Consider the following 27,248-nt stretch of genomic DNA (forward strand, 5'->3'; position numbering starts at 1 on the left):
TCATCCAAAAGTGCAACCAACGCTGTTTTTATCCCATATCCAGATCTGAAACCTGACTGAAAGGAGTGCAAATAATCTGATTCATCCAGAATCCTCTGAAGCTTTTGTGCAAACATCTTCTCAACAACCAAAACTTGTCCAGACCCAAGTTGGGTCTCGCAATGGTTTCTGGAGGAAGGGGAAAAGCACTGCTTCATTAAAAGGAGGAGGGACAATCCTCTCTCAAGGAAGAATTCACCACCTCCAAGACCCAACCACACGTCATCTCCCCATCTGTGTCTATTGACTGTATGCAAGGAATAAATGTTGGGATAAATACAAGGGATAAATGTTGAAGAGATATCAATGTTTTATATATAAGATATCAACGTTTATATTAAACATAATATAAATGTAATATGTTTAAGAGATATCAATAATATGATTTCCATTTTCAGCAGTATGCATTCTATTTAAACTAGGAAGTTGGAACAGGTGACTGATAGACCCTATTGGGTTCCAGAGAGAGCTTGAGGTTTTTCCTGAGGACCTGTCAGGCACTTCGGCCGAGGCCTTGCTTGCAGTCTGGAGCAGGCATGTGATGGAGGCCCTGGACTGGATTGCTCCTATGCAGCCTCTCTCTGTGCACCAATCTTAGGGTGTTCCTTGGTTTTCTGAAGAGCTCCAAGAGATAAAATGCCAGAAGTGATGCTTAGAGCACTGCTGGAGAAAGACAAACAGTAATCCGACTGAACACAAGAAAGAGCCCATATTTGGGGCCTACATCAAGGTGATAAAGCTGGCAAAATGCCACTATTTCTCCACTTTTATTGCGTCTGCCAATAGCTGCCCATTCGCCCTGTTTAGGGTGACCTGCTCCCTATTGTGGGGGCTGGGCCACAGAATCATCTCCTGAGCCGCGGTGACGAATATTCATGCTATCTGGCAGACAAAGTCACTCAGATTCACTCAGAGTTGCACTCCGAATGGGCAAGTCCTAATAGTGTTTGTGATGTTATCTTGTGATATTATCTGGACTGAGTTTGATTCTGTTATGCCCAAAGAAGTGGACAAGGTCCTTTGTCTGTTAGTCCAGCCACCTGTTTGGCCCCTTCTGGGTTATTAAAGCCCAGGAGGTGACCACAAGATGGATTCATAAGGTGGTTTTGGCCTCTTTGAGTTTCCAATCTTCCCTTTCTGGCAAAGGTTATGGAAAAGGTGGTTGGACAACAGGTACAGAGGATCTTGGAGGAAATGGATTATCTAGATCTGTTTCAGTCTGGCTTCAGGCCAGGGTACAGCACAGAGACAGCGCTGGTTGCACTTGCTGATGACCTTTGGTGGAGCCAGGATGGGGGTGGTGCATCCATCCTAGTGCTCCTTGATCTCTCAGCAGCTTTCAATACTGTTGATTACAGCATCCTTCTGGACCATCTGCAGGGGGTTAGGAGTAGGAGGCACTGTGCTCCAGTGGTTCACCTCCTTCCTTAGTAGATTCCAGTTGGTGTTGATGGGGGGGGGAGTTCACGTCTGTGGCCCCTTATGTGTGGGGTGCCTCAGGGCTCAACACTCTCCCTTCTCCTCTTCAACATCAACCACTGGGTGAGGTCATCTGCCATTTCGGGGTGCAGTATCATGCTGATGATACCCAGCTTTACATCTCCACCCCAAGCAGCACAGGTGAAGCTGTCAATGTATTGACCCAGTGTCTGGAGGCTGGATAGATTGGATAGAACATACTTCGGCTCAGTCCTAAGAAGACTGAGTGGCTGTGGCTGTTTGGACCCCCTGGGTCATGGACATCACCATCTTTGGTCTTGGATGGGGCTGCACTTCCCTAGACAAGACTGGTGGGCAACTTGGGGGTCCTTTTAGACTTGCAACTACTGCTTGAAGATGACTCGCAGGTGTGACCAGGAGGGCCTTTGTACAGGTTCATTTTGTGCACCAACTGCTCCCTTTCCTTGATCAGGAGGTCCTTCAGACAGTCGGTCATGCCCTGGCCACCTCACAATTGGATTACTGCAATGCAGTCTATGTGAGGGCTGCCCTTGAAGACCATCCAGAAATTATAGATGGTTCAAAATGCAGCTGCACAAGCAGTAATGGATGCCTCTCGGTGTGCCCATGTGTCACCATTGCTACACAAGCTTCATTGGTTGCCAGTTGACTTCTGAGTGCAATTAATGGTGCTGGTTATTATCTATAAAGCCATGTATGACAGAAGGCCTGGATATCTGAGAAACTGCTTATCTCCAACTGTTTCTGCTTGCCCAGTATGTTTCAGCAAAGTGCACGGCTCCAGGTCCCCTCCATTGCCATCTTGTGGGGCCTAGGAAGCATGACTTCTCTGTTGTGGCCCTCACCCTCTGGAACAACATCCCCCCAGAGATAAGGATGGCACCCTCTCTCCTAGGGTTCTAGAAAGCTTTGAAAACCTGGTTTTGGTCCCAGTCTGAGGTTAATGTATTATTTGTTCAATGGCCCCTGTTTTGTTTTGTTGCTTTTGTTGACTATTAGATTATTTTAGTCTGGGCTGTCTGTTTGATTTAATGTTTTTAGCTGTTTTTAAGTTTTCCCTAGTTTTGTACTCTGCCCAGAGTCCACTTGAGCTGGGCAGCCAATGCATGCATGTGTGTGTGTGTGTGTGTGTGTGTGTGTGTGTGTGTATATATATATATATATATATATATATATATAAATGGTAAAAATCTAAAAAAAAAAAAAACGTTATTTTTTTCCTGTGCTTTGTAAAATAACTCTTATAAGTATGCTTACCTATGGTATACACCCACCCAATTATATCAGGAATTTGTTCGTATGTGCAAATATAGGTATCTATTAGTTCCTCTACTTCCAAATCTGACCTGTGTAAAGCATGCTAACAAACTCATCTTTAAGGCTAGCCTCCCTTGCAGTCTGGAACATTCAGTGTCATTAGGGAATCTGGTAACTGAATTTCCTAAAGTTTCTAGACTCTGGCTATTAAATAACAGACTTCTGTGCAAGTATACAAGCAGTAAAGACACATTATCTACAAGTCATATTTACTGTTTGTAAAAATACATTTGGGAACTGAGACTGAGATGACATTTTGTAAATTGAATATATTCTTCAATGAAATTCTAGGCTTAGCTTGAATAAACACCTGGGCCGAAGGGAATGAATTCTCCTGGGTAAAGAGAATTAACTTCTGAAATCCTGAGGGAATTTGAACTCTCAAATTTTGAAGCATATATCACTTAATACAGAAACATTTACACTGGCAATAGTATAGTCCAGCCTAATTAGAAAATATCAGCTTTTGGAAATAAAACACTGGGGAAAAAAACCCAGAAGACTGATAAACCCTAAAATTCCATTGCTACCCACAGCAACTTTTAGAAAGTGATCTATGAAACTTAACCTGGTAACTAAGACAGAAAAAACTTGCTTTTATTTTGTCCCTCTTTCCCAGCATACTCATTTCTCTTTATCAGCAATATGCAATTTTATTTAAAATCCACTGAAATTCAAATGACATGAGAGTATAGCAGACATAAATCTGTAAATACGCATGGGATCTGCCCCATTCAAGTGAAAAACAGGTTATTTAAAGAATTAAGGGAATTATTAGTTGAAGCTCAACTATTTTTTCTATTGCAATTTTCCCACCTAACTTTCATTTCTGGAATCAGCATTGGGCTAGAAGAGTACTGAGAAAAAAAGAGTCTGCAGAAGCCAGTAATTTCTTTGGCAGGGCTGTGGAGTGGACAAGTAAAGAGATTAAATTCAGCCTACTTTTCCTCCTCCTCCTGAAATGCTAATAAGCATAAACAGTGCATTTTAAAAGAATATCTGCATGTGTGCGAATCAGAAACTGCACTTATCCATTTACATGAGCATGTCTTCCCTAAACTAGCAATAGGTACAAAGAAGCCTGCTGGGTAAATAGCCTCTTGCTAAATGAAAGCACCTGCTTTTCCCTGATCTTAACAAATTAAGATAAACAAGTTTTCTTTTAACATTCTTTTATGTATCTGAAAAATGTCAATGCATCTTCCAGTTGTGGTATAACGTATGTTGCAATTGCTAGACACTGGTTGAAACTTGATTGTGATCTGTATTGTGTAGCTTTCGTAAAACTTGGGTTCTCATCTGGTATGCATCTGAAAATCATATTCTCTTTGAATAGCTTTTATTATTCTGTGAACCACCATCAATAGATGGATGATTCTGCAGAAATAAAAAACAAATGCCACTTCAATATTTATTTCTAACCCATATCCTACATAGCTTTCATCTCTAAAGTTGCCATAGTCTTTGAAAAGTGTTTCACATGCACAATGAGGTGAAAGTATAATGGAACGGTACCAAATTACATTAACCGTTCACACTCTGACTATTCAGAGACAACTTTAAAAGTATTTTCTTCTTAAGATAATTAAGACACCGAGTACAGCAAGAATGAGTACTTACAGTAACTACTTACCCGTGTAAAGGTACCTTCAAAACTGTGAATATCCATTTGAGGCTTTTGAGCATAAACATATGCATTGATTGAAAACAAATCCTAGAACACATAATTTTAAATTATCTATGTATGTTAATGATGGATCAGCAAAGCCTTGATTTTCTCTATCCCTCACATCTAGCTTATCATGCTTGTATAGAAATAATAAAGCAGGAATTGGAGAATGGAAGTTCTGTACATTTCCCATGCCTCATCTAAAGCTTATTTTCTACATACTAGTGACTTGAAATTTTGAGAAATAATAATGAAACATGCTTTTACTTTACTTGTACTACGTGCATAATTCACATGATTTTTCATACATGTATTGTTCTCAAGTATTTAAAAAGTAGCATTAGGGTCTAGAACTTCAATTTAGGTAGCTTATTTGCCCTATCAATTTTTATTATGGTGATGCATGAATGACATAAAAATGGAAATGATACTCCTGATCCTTACAACATAAAGCCTATCCTATCCCTACTCTGAACTTTTTCTCTTTCTTCAAAATTCTTGCTAGGTCAATTCCCAACACTATACAGCAGTCCTTAATATAATGTCCAATTTATATCTAATCCTAGTATAAGAGTAACAAAACTAATATGCGTACCTGTATTTATGCACAAATTGTTTGAAATATGCAAGATGTTACCTATTACTGTGGTTCTTTAATCTGTTAATTCACATGTATGAACTCTTGCACTTATGCAAAGCTCCATTTGAAACCTTCCAGAGCTTAGAGATTTTATTCATTAATTTTTTAAAATTTACATAGCTGCCCATCTCACAACTAACGATTCTGAGTGGCTTACAACATTAAAAACAATATAACAACATAATATATGTTATTTATAACATAAACAGCCAAGGAGCCAAACCAAATAACCAAATTATTTGTTTTTTCTTCTTTTTGATTTATTGTGTTTATGTTGTACACTGCCCAGAGTCACAATCTATGTTGGGTTGAGTCATCTTGAGTTGTCTTAATTATCTTATAAATCTTGAAATAAATAAATACATAAAATCTAGAAAATAATAACCATATCACAGGCTCTGACATTCCAACCCCCATGCCCAGGAACACACCCACGTTTTAAGAGCCTTCCAAAAAGCCAGCAGGGTTGGGGGCAATTTAATCTCAGGGAGAACAGTATCCCATAGGGCACGTGTAGCAAAAGAAAAGGCCCACTTGCTGGGTTCCACAAGATGCATCCCACTACCTGTCTGGCTATAGTCCAAGAGCTGAGGCAGGAAGGTTACTGCACAACAGGGAGGCTGGTACAATTGCAGCAGCCCCAACTAAGACCCCAATCTAATAAACAGAGTTTCACATTCAATTATTTGTGGGGCAGTCCTCTGATCGCCACCAGAATATCCTGGATAATCATGACCACCCCACCCTCACCCCTGGACTTTCAACTTGTGCCACACCCAAAACTCAGGTAGGTTCATTTTCTTCAACAGCTGAAAGCCAGGGCCTCTGAGGTCCAGCAACCAGTGAATGGGGTTGGGTGCAGGGGGCTGAAACATAACACTGGCATAAGACATGGGGGCTGCGTTTCCCAAGTATGATCCGCCTCCTGCCATACTTCCCCATATCCTGCCTGTCCTCCCCTCTTCCATGCTGGCTATAGAGTCCCATCCACATCCCCTACTAAATACCACCTGCCCACTGGGAATCCTGCCCCCAATGCATATTCTGCATGATCCTAACAGCAGTTTCTCTTAATTTCCTCAGTTTCTGAGACTTCAACAACAACCTCCCAACCTAATAGAGCCTCATTATCAGTACTACTGAAGGAGGGAACAAAGGCAATACAGTGAAACTTTGATTTAGCAGGCCTTGATGGAATGAACTCCAGATGCAACAAATGAAACTCCCATTATATCATTTGTGTAGTGATGTTCTATGGTTGATGTATTTTCTGATCTAACAATCAGGAATAATGAATACTCTTTCCCTCCCAACTGACCAGTTAAATCATATTTTAACTGGAGTGTTGGTATAATGAGGTGGTACTGATTTTAATGGAAATCAGGCTAAATGACTGTCTAAAAGGTGAGCTGACAGAAATCCAACTTGTGACCTAGGGCTATGAGATGGACACAGATAAGCCTATTAAACAAATTGGGATAGTGGAAAAGATGATTCTCAGAACTATCTGGAGGATTCATTGTATTGATGGCCAATCAGGGACACTGATAGTCACAGTCAAAGTGGTTCCAAGAATACTGCCAGTATTAAAAAGTTCTGTTGTTCCTGAAGTATCTATTTTCGCACAATAGTGCAGTTTTTGAATCTGGTCCAAAAATGTGAACTTAGTGCAGATTAAACTGTCATTTTCAAAGGGCAGAACTTTAATCCTGAAATCAGGCCTGTGCCATGCATGTGGAGAAGGCCAGTGAAAGCGCCCATCTCACTTTTGAGGATGACTGCACAGCGTGACAAGCTGCACTAAATTCCTGCTTAAAGAGTGTTCTGCTTTTGTCTGGAAGACCTATATAACTTGATATTTATATTTCAGCTGGTGAACTAAAAAGAAAATGGTGATATTTTCTAATCTTGGATTATTAGTCATATGAAGCAAAAGGGTACAAGAGAATTAAAGTTTGTCCAAACATGTCCAACTTCCCTTCCGTGTCAACAGGTACTGATTGCTGCTTATGGCATGAACCCAGCTGAGATATTAATACTCCAATAGAATTAGACAATGGGTGCTGAAACAAGAACTGGTCACTGTCTTCCTGTCCTCTGTAAGCATTTTCCACATATCTGGAAATAGACAACATAGATGTTTCAAACCAAAAAACCTTTGCTAGCTTTGGTAAAACAGGCAGCATGAGAATGATGATTGGGGATGCTGCTGAATCCTGAATCAGCTAATGAACTGAGTTTTCTACTGCCCTGATTTGTTTACCATCACTTCTGATGGTAAATTTGGTGCTTTATTTCCAGATTGAGGATTACAAAAACAAATGACTGGAGCATCAGAAACAACTAAAATGTTTTGGAAGTAGAGGCTTAAGTTTCTGAAGTGCCATCTCATGAAAGTTTGGCCAGACAAGATCCTTGCTGCACTAGAGAAACTTATAAATCCCTAATAGAAGTTTCTTCACAATGGTAGAGGCACAGAAAATAGGAGAACCTATCCATATGCCATGGATGAGCCTTCAGCCTGAGTAGCACAGTAGCAATGTGATGAGTTACTAAGAATAATTCCCTATGTGACTAAAAATATGAGAGGGAGCGAACTAGTAGTGGATATAAAGTTGCAATAGGGGTTCTAAGCCATACTGAATGTTGATACCCACAGGTATCTAGGTACGGAGCGAGCACTATACACAAGGCAGAAAGTGCAGCAGCATATGATCTATTGGGCAATACTCCTCAAGATCAAGAGAATGGTACAGAGAATATTCAAATTACTTTACACAGAAAATCTCTGAAATTGATGGTTTTTGGTAACAGAAAAACCAAGAGTTTGCCCCTGAGGCAAATGAAACTACCATGAGACATACGCAGGACAGAGAAGAAGGTTGAGAGAAATATCCCTGAAGAATCTTGTTCATGAGGTAAGAAGCTACATACCTGATCACTCCAAGAGAATCAGAAACTTGAGGAGGGATGAGATGATGAGATGTGACTGAGGATCTCCCCTTCTGAAACAGATTCTCAAGACAGTTGCTTCTCTTTTTACTTGAATCAGTGAGTTGAACAGTAGAAGCAAAGTAGGCAGCCAGCCACAAAAGAAAGACCAACTTGGAACATGTGGAGTTGAAATTCTTGGAGTTAAACTATACATCTTTTACTTTTCAGTCTTCCCAGAGTTATCCTTGGAAGTCACAGGCCTCTTAGATGGGCAATGGGCTTTAAATCTCTCAGGTATCAGAGGAAATGGAACTGATACCTAAATTGGCCAAATTGTGTTTGTCTGGAGAGGCTGTCCTTGACTGATTTCAAGGAATAGTCTAACTAATATCTGTGGTTCTCTACAGCATTAGTACATATGACTGACAAATGGGAGCTGAAATCTTCAAGGCTGATGTTTCTTTTGCCTCAGAATTGGCAGCCTTTTAACATTTGCTTGTAAGAAAAGCAATTTTAATAAGTCTGTTCTATAAATGCCTGGCATGCTTACAATTCACAATGTGCTCCTCTCTGAGGCATGACAATTAGAGACTATGATACTTGATCCTGCAAGAATTACATTTACATAAGGTGTTCAAAAGTAAAGTACCATGGCTGCTTGTAGAAATGTGGAATGAACAAGACCAATCTCATGCAAGTATCTACAAAAACTAAAACTTAGAAAGTTGAAATAATGTGAAATTGCTATGGTAGCTGAAGAAAATCTGAGATATTTATGCCTAGGGGAATGTACAACGTGCACAGGGGCTCATACCCAAACACTAAAAGTTTCCAAATTGAGAACCTAAATGTGTCAATTGCAGAAACCATAATGAAGAACATGGTATTCATTAATTCGTAACAGTTTTTCATGGTCTAGCTTCCCTGAAAAAATATTTCTAGCTAATTCAGATTTTTAATTTTCAATCCTTTAGAATTTATTCAGTTAAGTTTACAGCCTTAATATTTCTAAAGGCTAAATAAGCCTTTCCACATGGAAGTTAATCTCAAGAGCTTTCCAGTGGTCTACTGAATTTTCTATAATGATCTTTTACTGTGAACTTTGCTCATAAGAATATTTGTGAAAGCTGTGTTGCATAACACTGCATTTTATTAGGTTGCTATTGACTATGTTTTATATTTAAATTTAGTAAACACAGATGCAGACCAGTGGATTTCCTATGCCCATTACAGTAAATGGCTAGCTGCATTTATTCTTTATACACATTCCAGCAAGTAGTAATCTTTATCTAGGAAGAGATTTCAACATGAAATTTCCCCACTCCACCTGAAGACTCATCAGGATTACAAGTAGCTGCACTCATCTAAAGATCTATAATTGTATATTCTTCTGCTTGTTTCTGGAGCCCCTCCCCTTTTTAGATGGCGATATAGAAATATAGACCTTTCCTGTGTATATTCATTCATTCAATATAGTTTGGTCTACAAGTTTAATATGCTCAAAGATACCTGGATCATGGCAAATATATGTCTACTTGAAATATCTTTTAACAGCAATGGCACAAGTGCCTGATTAAAGGTGGTATGAAGCTAGGTAAGCAAGTGTGTTTGTGTGGATGTGTTCCATTTAATTTTAAAAGAATGTAACTCTAACTACACCTTTCATTTCAGATTCCAATTAATTATGTATACTAGCTCATCCAATTATTTTATTCATATTTTAAGGGCACAAATCATATTTCAACATCTTCCATTACAAATCATCTGTTCTAATGCTAAATCATCAACCATTTATTGTAAGCTTTCACACAAGCTTCCATTCAGTGCATTCTTGTTCTTCAAAGTTAGTTTTCATCAGCCTCTTGAGAAATAATTCATATGAACCTAATACACATGCGGTGTCCTATATCTGCATCATTCATTTCTTCTCAATCTGTTATCACCTACAATTTAGATAATCCAGGCTATTATGTGCTTTATTGTTCACAGAAAAATAGGAGTCTCAGTATGGCAGAAAACTAATACCACACACATACTCATAATACAATAAAAACTATTAATGAAGTGAGCCAAGCACGAAAGTTTTCTTTCTTTACAGACTCCATGCTTTGCAAAAATTGTTCTGTTGGGAGCAAATAAGATGACTTTAACATTTTTTTTATCTGAAAAAAAAGCATTCAGCACTCAAAATTGTCTCAAGAACAAAGAGAATGCTATTTTGATCTATAAAAAACAGATATGTGCCAAAAGCACCTATGACATACTTAAACATTATTACAACTAAATTTGAAATAAACAAATGAATTATTGCCCTCTGCTGAGTTGATGTTTCTTTTCTAAGGTCATCTATATTTCTAAGGTCATCTACTATGATTAGAACTACAGTCTTTAAAACAGTGTTGACTATTTTGCATTGCCACTTTGTATGTAACAGAAATACATACATATTTGTATGCAAACAATTAGACTTTCTATGTAAATATGGGAAATTGACAACACTTCATATTACAAGCATATACAGTTTTAATAATGATTTTGTAATTGCCTGTATCTAAGATGAAGAACTTCAGCAAAATATTTTGCAAGGATACATCTAAGTATTTCCATAGGTCCTGAAACAATTAAAAGATGGTACAATAATAACACTGTTTTCCTCTATAGTTCAAAATAATAATTTAGAAATCACTCTGGAGTTATCAATAATATAGAAAAACCTCCTCTATTAGGTCAAGGGCAACATTTGTTCACCTTACTTAAAGATCATTAAAATACATCCTTAATCATAACATGTAGTTCATTACAAATAAAATTGCTTCTGGTTCAATAAAACTAATTAAATGTAAATGGTATTGTTTACTGCTTTATGGATCTTTTGATATAAATCAGCAAGTCACTATTTATTGAAAATTACAGTGACCTCATTGCTGCTAATAAATTTACTTGATCACTTAGGCCAAAGAAGGCTATTCAAGAATATGCACACTATTGCACATATAACTATGAAACCAAGAAACCTAACCTGGGTGTTACAATTCTTACAGCATTAAATGACTTGTTGAAATTTTAATTCTCTGATCGCATTAAGTGGTTTGGGAAGAGAAGAAAATCTGTAGTGATCATCTTTAATGGTGTCATCTGTTCTTTAAGAAAGCTCTAAAGTTTTGCCGGTTTATTTATTCTGGATGTCACTGAAGATAAAGTTGCAGTCCGACACTGATGATAGAACTGACAGGCTATGATAACGGAAGAGATAATCTTTTACTTCAGAAAACTACAGAAATGAAAATGAATGACAATTATGAACAGAGTATTTTAACTACAGTACACAACCAAACTGCTTAATCTGCTCCAATACAATCCTTGTTTCTTCTCTTTTAAACATTATTTTATATAAGCTTGTTTCTTATTGTTGTTTTATAAGCTTGTTTCTTATTGTTGTTTGTTTTATATGTTTTGCAGTGTTTATAAGGTGAAGTGCCCTTTGGTTCTACCCTTTTCTGCTTTAATCAGGACTGTTTAGCAGAATCTTTTTTGTTGTTGTTCAAATAATTTATGTAAAAAAAATCAAGATTTTTACTAATTTATATCCAATTTATCAATAAGGTCAAATGTTATCCCATGGGCTAGAGTTATATCCTAGTTAGGAACATTAAAAATTAAGCTGAATTGTCAACACTGAGGGTTAAGCGCTGCCAGAAAGCCATGTCTTCTGACTTGGAAAATACTTATTAATCTGATATATTATGACTTCTTAGTGGAAAGGAAAAGAATTCTATTCCTAGTCAGAATAGAGTTCCCAAAATGATAATTATAGACCACTGAATGTATATTTTTATTATTAATTCTAATTTATGTTACCAAATGTTTTATGCCAAGCATATATTAAGACATTCATTACACAGCTTTTCAGCACTGAAAACTAAAATGGTTTATTCCGTTTAAGGTAGTAGTCATTTCTTTAAATCTTAACTGTTTTATTCTCTACAACTGGAAGAGGTAAAATTGGTGACAGGTTTTGAGTGTAGCAGTATTATGGACAAAACTGTACCGAATACAATAAGAAAGAATTAGGGAAGAGGGATAAGCTTGAAGGATCTTCTCAGCCATTTTAGTAGCAGCCCAGCAGGTGGCATTCAAGAATTACTATAAAACAGAAATCATCCATTCTTTTTACATTCTAACCACAAAATCTTTACAAATGTTGACAATTCGTGGAAGATATTTGACAAGCTATTAAATACCAGTAACTACTTCCAGGATAACTACAGATTGCCAGGATCTGTAGCACTCAATGCAACAGGATTTAATAAAAATGCATAATTTTATTTTCAAGAATGGAAATTGCTGCTGCCATTGTCTTCACTCATTTATTTGGTACATTATCTGGTATTGTGAAGATGGTAAAAGCAGTCATAATATATAGTAATAAATATACCAACATTCAGATCCTAGGACTTCTAGCTAACAGAGTTTTCTCTAGCACTATTTCATTTCCTATAATGCCTGCCTTCTAAGAGTCTTCACAAAACAACTTGTCCTCAGCAAGCCGCATTGACGCAAAAATGGCATGCATGTGGTGATGCCATGATACAAATCCCAGGCTTACATACGCAACCCAATGTCTGGGGCAAATAAGTAAGTTGTGGAAATTTCCTTATTTAATTGTCAGGGTTCCATTCCAGCCAAACTGCAGATAATGAAACCGTGAATAATGAAACCATAAGTACACAATAATTCCATAAAAAACTGCCTACCATTTGCACACGTGCACATATATTAAATGTACAGAATTCAGAGATATGTGAAATTTACCACAGATACCAAGGTCTAGTTTGTATTTTCTAATCATGGATACATCAAATGGAAGATAATGAGACCACCTATTCTTAGAAAACTATAGTCAGAGAAGACAAATGAGAATACTGTATTTTCAAATAGTTTGTTTCAAAGGAACCTATCTACAGGAAATTAGTCACTGAAATTCCTGTGCCCATTTCCTCTTTTGGCAGATTTCCCAGCTTTCTGTTTAATACTCTATACATCAGGACAGCAACACATACTAAGGGTGGAATCTGAAGAACTATCCCTTAGTTTTAGCTTAGGGGATGAAAATATCTATCGGACTTTTGGGTGCTTTTCTTTGAACAGCTGTGTTTCTTTTACTTTCAAAATTAATCATGTAGCATGTCAGGGATATTGTTTTGAATTAACAGTTCAAAGCACCATGGACAGATGTAACATCTTGCACAATTTGTGGCTCCTGGGCCATTAAAAATGTGTGTATCCCAGCTCACCGTATGGTTCAGATGGCTTACAACTACAAGAACAGCCGTTATTTATAAAACAAGAATGTGTTTTATACAAAGCAAATTATTACATTCTGTATGTAGAATTACATTCTATATGTTACTGTGAAAAATACGTTTTGGAAAACAACATCAGAATATCCAATACCAAAAAAAAAATTTTTTTTTTAAATAGCCCTATCTTTATTTTATTGCATTTATATGAGGCAAATTAACAAAAATTCTCACGGTAGCTTTATATTAAAACAGACCCAATGCATTAAAGGAAAAACCAATCCTTTGCCTACACCCACCTAAATTAAACACTGTAATTATTAGTAAAAATTAAAATATAATAAAGCTCATGGTACCATTAAAAGACCAGTTCTACAACTCTGTCTTATCTCTGTAAATTCAACTTTCTGAATATCACTGAAGTGGTATACAGTAATAAAAATGCAATAATGAAATTATTACATCATAGATGTTATAGGTGTGTATTAACAAATATGTGCAATGTTATAACAATACTTGATTTATGTCTTTTATGTTCTCCAAAACTCAAGGCGACCTAGTTAGCATTCCCTCCTTCGACCTTTATTAAAACAACATTGTGGGTAGATTGACTGAGATAATGATTGGCCCCACATCACCTAGTGAGCTTTGAAAGGTTTGCATTGGTTTCCAGTTGTTTCCTGGGCTTAATTTTAACATTTTAGAATTAATGCCACCATTTATATATTTTATGATATAACAATTATGCTGTATTATATAGTTTTTAAAGATTTGATTTATTATATGTATTAATCATCCTGGAGTCAGGGTTTGAAAGTAATATTATTAAAATAAAAATTAATAGGTTCCCAATTTAAAAAAGAATTTGAGATTAAATAGTAATAGTTAAAAGGTCTAAAAAAAAATTAAAAGCACTTCCTTCACCTTGTGCCTACATGTGACTCTCTGAAGAACACATTACATGATGAGAAAATCATCAAGAAAAGATTCCTAGTAGCCATCCATTTCTGCTCATTTGGCAGGAGCCAACCTCCCACCCCCGAAAAGATCTAAGGATTTGATTTGCCATATATGGAAAGAAGTAGAGGTGTGCAATATTCAGATTCAAAGCTGAAAATGTACTTTGGATTAAGTGTGAGTGCACTTACCATACCTGTCACCAGTGACAAGGTGTAATCACATGCCTCCTTACCACAAACAAATATCTTCCTGGAACCACATGGAAATGATGCAAGCCTAGGAAGATGTATGGCTTCTTTAAGGATCTAACAACAAATAGAGCATGCCTCTGTGCTGGATTTGAAGCAACTTTCTCACTTGAGATCCAAATACTGCATACCTCCAGAAAGTTAAGCTTTTGAGAAATTGGCTGAAGTCATTTAAAAATATTTGAAATGGGCCTTTAAATTTGGCCCATAAATACAGTCATAAAAAGTAATAAAATTGTGATCAACAGTCTATGGATATTTTTAAGAAATTCTGAAGCTACAACTTATACATTATGTCTTATCCCTTTATTTCACTATTTTACTGTTTTAAAGTTTCAAAATATTTATTGATTTCAAGAGATTGCTATTATATATGTTGGTTAAAAAGGAATTCCAAAACAAATAATTATACAACTGCAGTGAAAGGACTAAAATGTTGAACCACAATGCTTACCCCTAAAGCTGGTAATCTCTGTGTGCAACTAACAGCAACTTTTAGTTTCCAGTCTGTTTCTCCATCCAGCTGATCAGTTCGAATAAAACAGGAACCTTGAAATTGCAAAACCAAAACAAAACCCCAAGAACATTACATGTTTTAGATTCCACTAAAACAGAAACTGAGCTATGAAATTTTTTTTACTGAAGTCTCCTACAATTCTGTTAATTCTAGTAGAGCGTAAGAAACAGAGAAAAAATTCGATAGGCACTTTTATAAGTACTGTATTTCAAATTTTAAAACATTTCTATTTTTTAAAAGATGGACTACAGTCTGCACAAAATAATTAACTTCTAGAAAATCCAGAGCAAGCATTTTTCAGACAGTTACTGAAACTGAACACACTGTAAATAAGTGTAAGACAACATGAGAACATTAGACTCCTGTAGTATATTCTAATCAACAGTCTATTCTCCATCATACTTTGCAGATACAAGGCATTTCATGGTTCTCTTTACCCTTCCTGTCAATGACTGCTCTCATCCATCAATTTCATTTAGAATTATGCTATAGATCAATGCAGTTCAAGACCAGTGTGGCTCCTCTGAATGGTTGACTGCACATATATTCATTTAATAGAGCTCACACTATGACATGTATCGGCGAGCTGCATTTCCTCTCCACTTCAGCAGTTAATTTCATCAATAACTTATCTCATAGTCCGTTTCCCTTTTATCCAGAAAAAGAGACTAGTTTGTGCCAAGTCAGCTTTCAATACTGATCACTACAGCAAAACCTAAACAATAAAATGCTCCCCTACCCAGACACTTTAAAATCATTCTTTAGCACTATTGGCAAGATTTTTTAATGTACATGATAAACTAATTCTTAAGTTTGCATAATGAAGTTTAAAGAGCATAAAATTATATAGGCAATACCAAAGATTATGAGAAATAATTCATGCCAAATGCATTTACTTTTTTTTTTACTTATAATTTATAGAAAGTTGATTCTGATTTAGTAACAGAACAGACTCACTGACATCAAGAGGATATCAATTCTATTTATTTTAGTATCTAAAAAGCATTTAACTGGGAACCAACCCACAATTTACACATTATTTTTATCAATATATGTTGTCAAACTGCACCTGCTAATCAAGTTTTTTAATGACAACAATATTTTTATCTACCACAAGTTTGGTGGTATACAAATCGTTAGATTTAGAAAAGTCATTTGGATTTTTTTTTGCCTCATTTGTTTCTATCTGATGCTTTGGGGAACTATCTTTCCAAACAGGGCTTTCCAGTTAAAAAGGAAATTTGGATTCTAAAAGATTTACAACAATAAGGTATCTGTTTCTGTGTAGATATTCTATTCAACTGGTGGAAACTAGTATGTATTCAAATAATAAACTACTGCACAGAATTAAGTCATACCACTATATGCATTATTATATTAATACAGCCTTATTTTTAAAGCTCAGAGCAATTTATATTGGCATAACATTCTGCATACATTTAATTACAATAATACTACATCAGTGATTACTCGTAGCCCAATCCATTATCAATGCCAACCAGCTTTTTAATCCTCTAGCATTAATCAGTGCCAAGGTAGTTTTGTAAATAAGCTCACAAAAGTTCTGGCCTTACAAATGTATTAGCAACCTGTCTGCTGAACCATTTATAAGATTTTAAGTCATGTTGGAAAAAACTCACTTTTTCCTAGAAGCCTCCCATGGCTGTGTTTTTTTGGGAAATTCTAACTTACCAAAACTAGCTTCTGCCCAATTTGGCGTATGTCTATAATGTGCCCAAGTTCGTTGGTGAAGCTTATTTCTTCCCACCTACTTTTCTTTCCTCTGAACCCGGATTTATAGCAGAAATCAGAATTACTTGGCTGTCAGAACTCAGCGAAATAATCTACAGAACTGTAATCTCTGTGTATTACTGTAATATTTTTCAGTCAACTGAGGGACAATTAGCAAATCTGCATTATAAAAAGTCTTAAAACCACCATTTCCTCTTAACATAGCTGGAGCTCAAATTCAAATAGAGTTCTTTTACACTTTCCACATGGCACTTTCCCTCTTTCCAAAAACAAAGATCAACTCAACCCAACATACATTTACTCATAAGTAAGTCCCACTTTGTTCTATAGGATGTCAATGACAGTAAGACTGTAGCCCATCATTAGTCTAACTTATTGGGTCATGGCTGACAAAAACGATACAACAGCAAAGCTCTTCATAAAACAAAATGAAAGCTGCAGGCATTAAAGAGAGGCTTGATAATTGATGAGAGTTCAATCAGCACAGAACTGAGCATGTCTGATTGATTTTTATTTATTTTTTAAAAGGCTAGAATCATCCTGGGGAATGTGCTGCAAATCAGGAATTTTGTATGACCACCTGGGGGCACTTTCTAGTCACCAATGGCAACCAGGCAAGATGTTAATGAGAAGTCCAAGCATAGAGAGATTATTTGATAAGCAAAGAGGTATTATTTAACCTGGTATCTAGTTTGGAATTTTTAAAATCTTGCTTGCTCTCTTAACAGCAAATACAGGTTTTGAAAGGACAATTCCGAACACGTCCTGCATAATTTCAAGAAATAGAATCTGAAAAGACAGGCTTTCTTTTTTTTTTTTTAAAGTAATTTTATTAAACATTAAAATTAAAAGGATAAAAGCTAATGCAAACTAAAAAAAATAAAAAATTAAAAAGAAAAATAAAGAAAATAAAAATAAAAATATAATAAACAAAAAAATATATAAAGAAATGGCTTCCCCCTTCATAACAAGTATAAACAATTTTAGTAACTTATCACCTTCTCTTAAAATACAATAAATGATCTCTTCTTCCCATATCCCATACCTTATCTATAAACAAATCCTTAAAGCCTCATCATTCAGTCCAAGTCAGCAAAAGTCCATTAAGGGTTACTAGAGATAACAACATATCTATTTTAACTTTGATCAAATAAACCAACTTTATATTCATTCCTTTTACTTTTAACAATCTTGGTCTTTAATCCCTTCAAATAATGTCCTAGAAGTTGATTTCTTCTCATTTTTTCTTTGTCCCTTCTCACAAAATTCTTCAAAGCTTTAACAAGTCTCTTTTGCAAATCCATTATAGGAAAGTTATCCAGGTCACTCTTTTGGTTTGTTATTTGTATATCCTTTTTAATTAAGACATCAACTGGTTTCATTTGTATATCCAGTGTAGCATTTTTTTCCATATCATTCTTGTAGTCTGTCTTTTTTAAATTCACTTTCAGACCGGTCTCAGTCTTGTCCGGTATAACTCATTCCTCTTCCATAACATCTTTTAAATACAGTCTATCTATAATGGCAGAAACTCTTAAAATTAACTTCTGGGTCCACTGTTCACAAATATCCTTCAATATGTCAAATGTTAAAATATTTTGCTCCATTCTGTATTAGTAAGTCAAATTTAAATGTTCTTCTCCTTTAACTGTATTCTTTAGTTCCTCTTGGTTCCCTCTAGTGTCCAACCTTCAAAGTCCCATCCTATCATGTTTTTTTTTAAGAATTCAGAACAAAAGCATTTTCCCACAGGAAGGATTTTTATAATTAATTCTAAACTGTTATTTCAAATCCATCTGGATGATTAGTCCATTTGTAACTTTCCAAAGTCAACCTTCTAATCACCCTTTTGCTGTTTATTCCCCTCCCCCCCAAACCAATTAAGTCCTTAAACTTGTATTTAAAACATTTTTTGCTAAGGACTGAAGGAAACTCACCCGGTGTGGTAAAACTCATCGATCCAAACGTTCCTAATAGCTGAAAAGCAGTTAACAAGCAATTTCTGAAAGTGATTAAAAAGGAAATACGCGGACCCTGTGTACATTAAGGTGCCGACCACCGTTTGAGTGATGATGGCTTTTCCTTGTCTCCCAGAGCTCTAAACCTGCTGGAAACTACTGTCTTGTGATCTCCTTGCGATGGAGCAACCATCTGGAGTACTTGTGGGTGGTGTCAAGTCCTCTCCAGACAAGAAGAGTCTACTCATCAGCTCTCCATTCTACTGCAGTTGTCGAAGCCATCTTCAGTTTGTCATTTCTTCCCCAGAAATCAGATAGGCTACTTTCTTACACAGATACAAGCCATCATCTTACCGGTTATTCTTCCCTTTACAAAAGAATGAGCCTGCAAATGGGAAGAAAACTAACAGGGAATGTCAGAAAGACTTAAGAATGTCAAGCGTAGTTTAGTCTTAAAGAAATAGTTCACTTTTCAAGCCCACTACCTACTTTCAGAAATGGTTCCATAGTATTCCTATTTGCTAGTGGTTAGGCAGGACTATCATATAGAGGTTGTAGACAATAATAAAGAGATAACAGCAAATACCTTTTACCGCCAATTATAGGTCATCTTTTTTTTTTTTTTGAAGCCCACATATGTTGGCGAGTTGGTAGCTGCCTTAACAATTGAATGAAAGAATAAACAAACAAATGAATAAATCAATAAACATGGTACGCACGTTATGAAATTATTGTTATATAACTTTTTACTTTCCACAATATTTATTCCTCATACAACCAATTAGCAGTAATTTATTCTATTTTGTTAAAAAGGAAGTAGTCATTGTCCATTCAATGTATATGTTTGCTTTATAACATATGTCCCTTGATATTTAGATTTTTCCCAGCCACATTTAAGACACAGGAAAATTAAATGTTGGAAGAATGCCACACAAAATTCAAATCCATCAGAGTTAAATTTATGTGTTCAGTTTTATCTCTGCAGAAATGTAGAATAGTGCGTGTGAAGCACATTATCTAGAATATGCTCAAAACAAAACAAAAATTCACAGCTACATAATGTTCAAATATAAGCTTAGAAGAAATTAAGAAAATTTGAAACCCTTTTAATTCTATCTATAAGAAGGAACTATATGCCTTTGGTTGAAGTTTTTTTGATGGCTCTTGAATTTTCTGTCATTTATAAGAAAGCTATGAAGCACTTCAGATTAAAGAAAGGTACTTCAGTGCCTGCAGAGGTGCACATGAAGCAGCAGTCTGCAGCTCCTTAAACCAGTGTTGTCCAAACTTGGCCACTTTAAGTTGAGTGGACTTCAACTCCCAGAATTCCCCTGCCAGCATGGCTGGCTAGGGAATTCTGGGAGTTAAAGTCCACACATCTTAAAGTGGCCAAGTTTGGACAACTCTGCCTTAAACCAAGCATGTCTTTTCCTGGGATTGTCGTGGAAGACAGCCACACAATCTTAAGAAAAAACACAGCTTCAAAGAATTCAAGTTCCAAAGCATCTTTCTGTCTTCCAACATAGCTTTAATTTGTAATGTACTTATTTCTATCAAGACTAGTAGCATGACTGAAGGTAAGAAACAAAGATCAGGAAAATGGTTGATCTCTCCCTCTCCAGTACTTCTGCTCCACTCAAATTCAGAATTTACAAGTAACAATAAAAGCTATCAGTAGATCCAACCATGCGTGGCCTCTTTTAATTCAAAATTTGGTTGTAATGTGGCCAAAAGGACAATGGCTTGCAAACACAGAAATAAAACTTTAGGCATAAAACTAAGCAAACAGGGTTAATTATGCTCTCTGCACATCATAATTAAAATGAATGGGCTAAATTACATAACACTGCAATTGTAAACTTTTGAGCATTTTGAGCCCTGCCCCTGAAACAATGGCAAGATGGAAGTACAGAAAAAGTAGTATGGCTCTTTTTGCCATGTTATTTCCTTCTGAGGGGAAAAAAAAAAATCTCTTTAAACATTGAAGGTAATTTGCTGATTTAAGGGCCACATGCTTGCAACCTTCATCTTTCTTTAACAATTCATTTTTAAAATATCGATCCACTTTTAAGGTCCAGCAAATTCCCTTAATGTTTCTTAGTCCTTAAAATACTAACATTTTTTTAAACATACTAATCAGGCTGAAACCTCCAGAGGAGAAAGCAGAAGACAAATCAAGAAGCAACCTCATGAAAATGCAGGGTTATCATTAAGTGACTTGTAATATTTTGCTGTAATCTATTGATTCAAAGGTCATATAAGAATATACCATTTGTTTGTTTATTTTAATGTATTCCAGTGCTCTTGAAGTGATATAACCATTAAAAAGAAACTAAGATATAGATTTGCCTACCCTAATTTGATAAGTCACATTAGGTCAGAATGAACTTGAACGCTTTTTGGCAGTTGATTCTTTTGGATTCATATCCATTTAAACAGACCTTAATGCATACATGCTTACATTTGGGGTAAGCAATGTCATGGAAATCACGGAGAACAAGTCATAACATACTAAATAAATTAAGTACATTAAATAAGAGAAAAGAAATGGAAATATAGCTGAATATAATTTACACTAACACCATTCATTAAACATTTCCATAACTTTTTTATTCTTGCAAACCATCTGTTTCCACCACATCCATATAGCAATTCATATGCTGCTTTTTGTTCTTTAAACTTCTCACCTCTCTCCCTTTGAGGATCTAGTTCATTCCATCTAGTAATGACTTTCTTGGTGTTCCCCATCCTACCAACCCATTCATTCTTCCTTCTTTTAGGCATTTGTGATTTGATCTTCGTTATCTCTATATGACCAAACTAACTCAATGTACTTGCATGTCTTGAAATTTCTTCATTTTCCCATCTTCCACAGACAAGATACACTTATTCATCCACTTGCTCTAGGTGTTTTATCTTTTATCTATTACATTTGTTCACTCCATTTTCCCCATCAAGCATAACTATTTTGGTTTTTGATACATTACATTTAATATCCATCTTCCTTATTGCATTATACAATCTATTTAACATTTGCTACAAATCATTTGAATTGTCAGCCTGATTAGTATGTTTAAAAAAACGTTAGTATTTTGTATGGCATCATCTCCATACAATGTACACAAACTATCATGTCGCCAACCAACACACCTCTAACATCACAAGCGTTCCTTATACATTTATCAATAAATACATTAAACGAAGAGAACATAATACACATTTGTTTTACTCTTTTCTCAATGTCAAACCATTTGTTAAATATTTCATTTATTCTCCCAAACACTTTCGCTTCATCATATACCACTCAACACATTCAGCAACTGACCGTCAATTCCATATTTGCTCAACTCATTCTATAACTCACTTCCTGGATAATTTCAATCAAAATTCTGTCAAACGAAAAACACATTCTCTTAGGAAACTAACCCTGCTGTACTTTTTGCATTCATTCTTGCTATATTTTCCTTTTAAAAGGGAAACATCAAAACTATGTAGAATCCATAAGTGAGATGCCTACTTAGTATTAATATTCTTATTGTGGCTCATAGTTTTTAGATTTTTTTTTTCAATTCTATGTTTTATATTTTAGGGTTTTGACCATAATAATAAATAAATTTGAAAGTAGAAACATTTCTCTAGTTATACCATCTACACCTGCAGCCTTAGCATTTCTCAACATTCTGAGAGCAAATATTTCTTTTTCATCACTTTTTCTTGGACCCTGACCTTCATAGCATTTGTTTCAATTCCACTCTTTGACATATCACAATCATTCCCATGCAAATCTTTAAAATACTCCTTTCTGCATTTGTTTACCTTGGCTTCATCCCAAGTAATTGGTCAGTTTTTAAAACAATAAAAACCACATGAGGGGAGAGCTAGACACCACTGGATAACTGACTATGAATGTGTTGATAGCACTACAATATGAAGTGGTAGTTCAAGTTTGCTTGGGGTAAAATGCATGTTATTATTGTTTGCAAATAATAATTGGTTTGCAGGATAAAATAGGTATAATTTCCTGTTTAGAGAAGATGGAACATTTGAAGGAGACAGATTGTGATCCCTGGCCTACTTCTGATTGGTTTGTTTTTTCTACTAAATATATTAGTTTTACTAAAATATATTCTGGTATTAGCCAAAAGATAATTCAGTTCAGGGGTTAATGATAAAGGTGAAACGTATTTGTAATACAGAGTATCTTGTGAGGCATAACAGAGTTATAAACAGTCTTCTTCACAATGCACTAGTAAGATTTGCTGTCAATCGCTACTCAACTGGAGATACTTGTTTAACAAAACGTTGAATATATATTATTAGCAACTATTTGTTAAGTTGTTTTTAATTTTGCTATGCTACTCAGGAAAAAAATAGAGATGAAACTGGGAAGTATATATTTTTTGCTTGCATATTCATCTTGGCCTCTCTGGCATAAGTAGGACTGTTTCAGACTTGGTTCTTCTTTGTATAAAGGTTATATTAATGAATCTAAAAATGAATTAACACAGAACTAAGCTTTCACCATTCATTTTTTTCAAAAATAAAGTACACTAACACGTTTTCTTTCAAGCAGTTAATACTTCATATATAAAATCTATTCCATCTGTTGCCTCTCAAATGTTGTATCTGATAAATTTTTCACAAATGAGAACACTAGCTACAACAACTAATCCAGTTACGCCTAACCAAAACTGAATTATTAAATCTGCCTGCCTATATTCTGTTACAGTCTTCTTATGAATACTTGATTTTATTTTGTATAATTGACAAGAGTTGTCAAGAAAGGGTGCTCTTAATGGCAATCAAATTAAGATTAACTAGTACAAGTGTCACAATGAAGAGACTATGTCAACTGTACTAATTAAAAGAATTACTGAGAAATAAGGTATGTGAAATTGTCATAAAACGCTATGTTTTGCAGTTTTAGTAACTTGTTTGCTATGACTTAGAACACAGGAGTACTCAGTTTTATGCTATACAATAGAAATGTAGCTCCTTTAGAAGCAAGACTGTTAAATCATTAACTAATGACAAGTAGAAAAGGGCCAGTACAATACTCTAGAGAATGATTCTGTTTATTTCATTCAGAAGAAAACTATATGTCAAATATTTATGCTATAATGTTGTCACTTGGGAATGTGAAAAAACATATTGGCACTTATAAGAGATTGATGAAAATTAGTTCTAAAGCATAAATTTTTCCTAATACCAGTGAAAGAACTCTCTACACTCAAGAGATATTTGATCTGAATTAAGAAACTGATGAAGCAATTGATTAATTGGAATTTAAGCCATCAGTCACTGGATCCATCAACAGATTCATTTACATTCTAAACAATCAGCTTATGGTCCAATAGGATACCATGTATTAATACACAATCAATACAATACCCCTGAACTCATCACAATTCCTTATTGACAAGAACACAGATGCTTTTAATCCAAGCTTGATCACACTGCATATATTTTAGGGTTCTTATACTGACTCTGTACGTTTTAGGAATTTTTATTTTATTAAATGCTTTAAGGAACTGTTTTGCATTCACTGAAAATAATCCAAGTCTGGATACTAAAACCACTTGCACATCATCTTAAGTTCTAATTACAGAATTTATATTCTCTTTAGAAATACATGCACATCTAAAACCATTTTTCATCTTTAAAATATTATGAAGCCAAAAGGATTAAGAATGTGAAGTTATTGTATATCAGTAAAAGTAATGTTGAAATTATACTTCATTTTCAGTTGAAAGTTATGTTAAAACTGGAAACATACAATTGCTACATGTCCTTTCTCTGTCATAGAACATTCTAAAGTGATCTGTACATACATTCAAATTATTTATATATTTGCTCTCAAAAGTATTATACATTCGTGGTACATTTAGACTTCAATGTTCCCACACTTATTGTGGAATAAGATCCACTGAACTGAATGAGGCATGAGTAAACATGAAGAGGAAATGCATAAGGCTATATATCATGATAACATTATTTATTTGGATGCTCATCTCACAACAATGTACAAAATTAAAACAACACTTAACCATCTAAATCAAGAAGCTCAAGGTCAAAACAATAAAACCAGCTCATAAAAGCAGAGCTTCCCTAATATACTGGTCCAAACCAGCAGAGCTTGCCTAATGTCCTGGTCCAAACCCCTGGGAGGATGAATGAAAGGCTAACAGGGTTGGGGCCATCTGGAGATATGCTGATCCACAGGGCAGGCGTTGTAAAAGAGAGGGCATGACTCCTGGGCCTACAAGATTGTACTGTCTGATGGAAGGGACCCAGAGCATGCCCTCCCTGCTAGATCTGGTGGGGCGACAGAAGCAATGGGTAGAATTGTAAAGATTTCTAGCATGTTATAAACAAGATGCTTGGGTTCTCTTGTAATTGTAAGCAGTTAAGCATACCATGGAATCATGTTCTAGAAATGCGTGTGTGCCCGTGCGTTTGTAACATATGAAACCCATGATTCTAGCCTTCTATCTTTCAAACAGAGTCAACATTTTAAGGCAAGTAGCACTAACTCTTCCATACAATTTGTTCTGATTTTGAATGGATTTGTGCACCGAGATATGCCATAAAATGGTTTGTCTGACTTCTGGATTAGTCTGATATGTTAACTCAGCTGTTATTATTTATAAAGCATTGTTTCAGGTTTAGCATTATGTATGAATCAGGCCACTATGGCCTGTTCAGCAAACTATTTAATAGTGTGAATTCTGAATTCAATCCCTAACAAATTATAGATTTCACAGAGCATTACCCTAGCTAGATTTGATATACTGCCTTTAGCAGTCACCGATGGCAGAAAATATTCTCTATTATGAACACCTCTTCTGATGGAATTCCCATGCTATAGTGGATGGGCAACTTGTCTTATTATATCATAATCTGTATAGGACTTATATGCTGTATTAATTAGATTTCTCATAAAAGAACTGCCAGGTAGAGATGATGAGTGGTACATTTCTTTTCTTCTGGCAAACAACAGGACCACTGTTGCCTATAATATTGCCTAATTTTGCCTACAGCTATAAGCAAATATTATCCAACCTGGCTGAACTCTTGCCATAATTCCTTGCTAATGTTGTATTTATGAATCATGATGGATTTTATGTGTATATTCTGGTCTATGACCTAATAAAGTCTTACTAGTACTTGACTCACAAAACGCATGAAATAACAATTTGCTATTTGAAGTTCAATAGCCCCTGTCCGCCTTTAAAATAATAACTGGAAATAAAGACATAATTTGTTTCAAAATGGTTCTAGCTCAATATTTAAAATGTATTTTATTAGTAATTCATTCCAAAAACACACCTGATGCTCATATAAAGCTAAGTTATAACAGTTCTTTCCTTCTTTCTAGCTTCTCAGATATACAAACCCATCCCCTCTAGTTTGGAAACTAGGGTTTCTTCCTGGGATGATCTGCACATCACACTAACTCAAAAATGAAGAAATCATATTACCAACTAGCATTATATGGATACTAAGCTGTGGTGTAAGTAGCTTATTTCTAGTTAATAGTTTTAAAACATTTTATAATTACTGTTATGGCAGGGAACAACTTCGGCATTTATGATTTCCTATGTCCACAACAGCTGCTGTTTAATGAGAAAGCTCATGGTAAAATTCTAAAAATGCCTACCAACCCAAAAAAGCTTGATAAAATGTACCACCATGAGTCTTGGTAATGAGTTAATTTCTCCATACATTTCAATATCGATGAATTAAATTGCTGATTTGGATATGCTTACAAAATTTTACAAATATTTTTGTAAATAATTTTTACAATAAACAAGTGCTAGAGTCCATATGAATCCCACTGAAAGGTTAAAACAGTAAGAAAATATAACAAAGAATTATATATATTTAGATAAAACAATAATAAAAACAGCCTTGTATTAAATTTATTTTAATGTCATTGAAAATACTGAGGTTTCAATTTACCATTACTGCCAAGAACATTTAATGCCTATCTTCATTATTCAAAATAATTTTATTCATTTCTGCTGAACTTAATTTTTAAGATAACATGGAAAAACACTTTTGCAGATTGATAAACCTTGTCTTGACACAGAATAGTAGATACAGGCAATAATCAGTGATGCTTTCTAATGCAGGAATCTTGCCCATATTTCAATTCAAGTAGTCTACTACTTCCTTTGCATTCCTATCCTCAGTAACAGGGCCTATCCTACTTTGGGAAGATCCATCATCCTATATGGGAAAATTTTGCACATTTATATTTTATCTTTCAGTGTAGAAAAGAACAAACAAACTCACGAGGAACAAGATTTCAGATAATCTGTATTCTTTCTTTTGTACCCCTTTTTGCCCTTAACGAAGATGCTGTCAACAAAGATGGATAGGAGAGAAATAACAAAAGACCACCAATGTATTACTCTAGGAGAACTGCTACACAGAAAAGTGCTATCCTT

At 35.3% G+C, this 27,248-nt stretch overlaps 1 protein-coding gene across 3 annotated transcripts in view; it reads right to left on the reverse strand.

Moving 5' to 3' along the window:
- ATP9B (ATPase phospholipid transporting 9B) overlaps positions 1-27,248 on the reverse strand; it is a 174,542-nt gene that overhangs the window by 100,976 nt on the left and 46,318 nt on the right. For 2 of the 3 annotated variants that reach the window (XM_088131011.1, XM_088131012.1), the window contains exons 8-9: positions 15,023-15,117; positions 4,451-4,531 (exon numbers count right to left, since the gene is read on the reverse strand). In XM_088131011.1, coding sequence (XP_087987137.1) covers positions 4,451-4,531; positions 15,023-15,117 — 176 coding nt within the window. The remainder of the gene's footprint in view (positions 1-4,450; positions 4,532-15,022; positions 15,118-27,248) is intronic. The other variant, XM_088131013.1, reaches the window with a different exon arrangement.

Source organism: Python bivittatus, unplaced genomic scaffold (assembly GCF_059951505.1).
Source record: "Python bivittatus isolate LINGU-HERP-01145 unplaced genomic scaffold, Pbiv_v1 ctg000840_np1212, whole genome shotgun sequence".
Taxonomy (NCBI): domain Eukaryota; kingdom Metazoa; phylum Chordata; class Lepidosauria; order Squamata; family Pythonidae; genus Python; species Python bivittatus.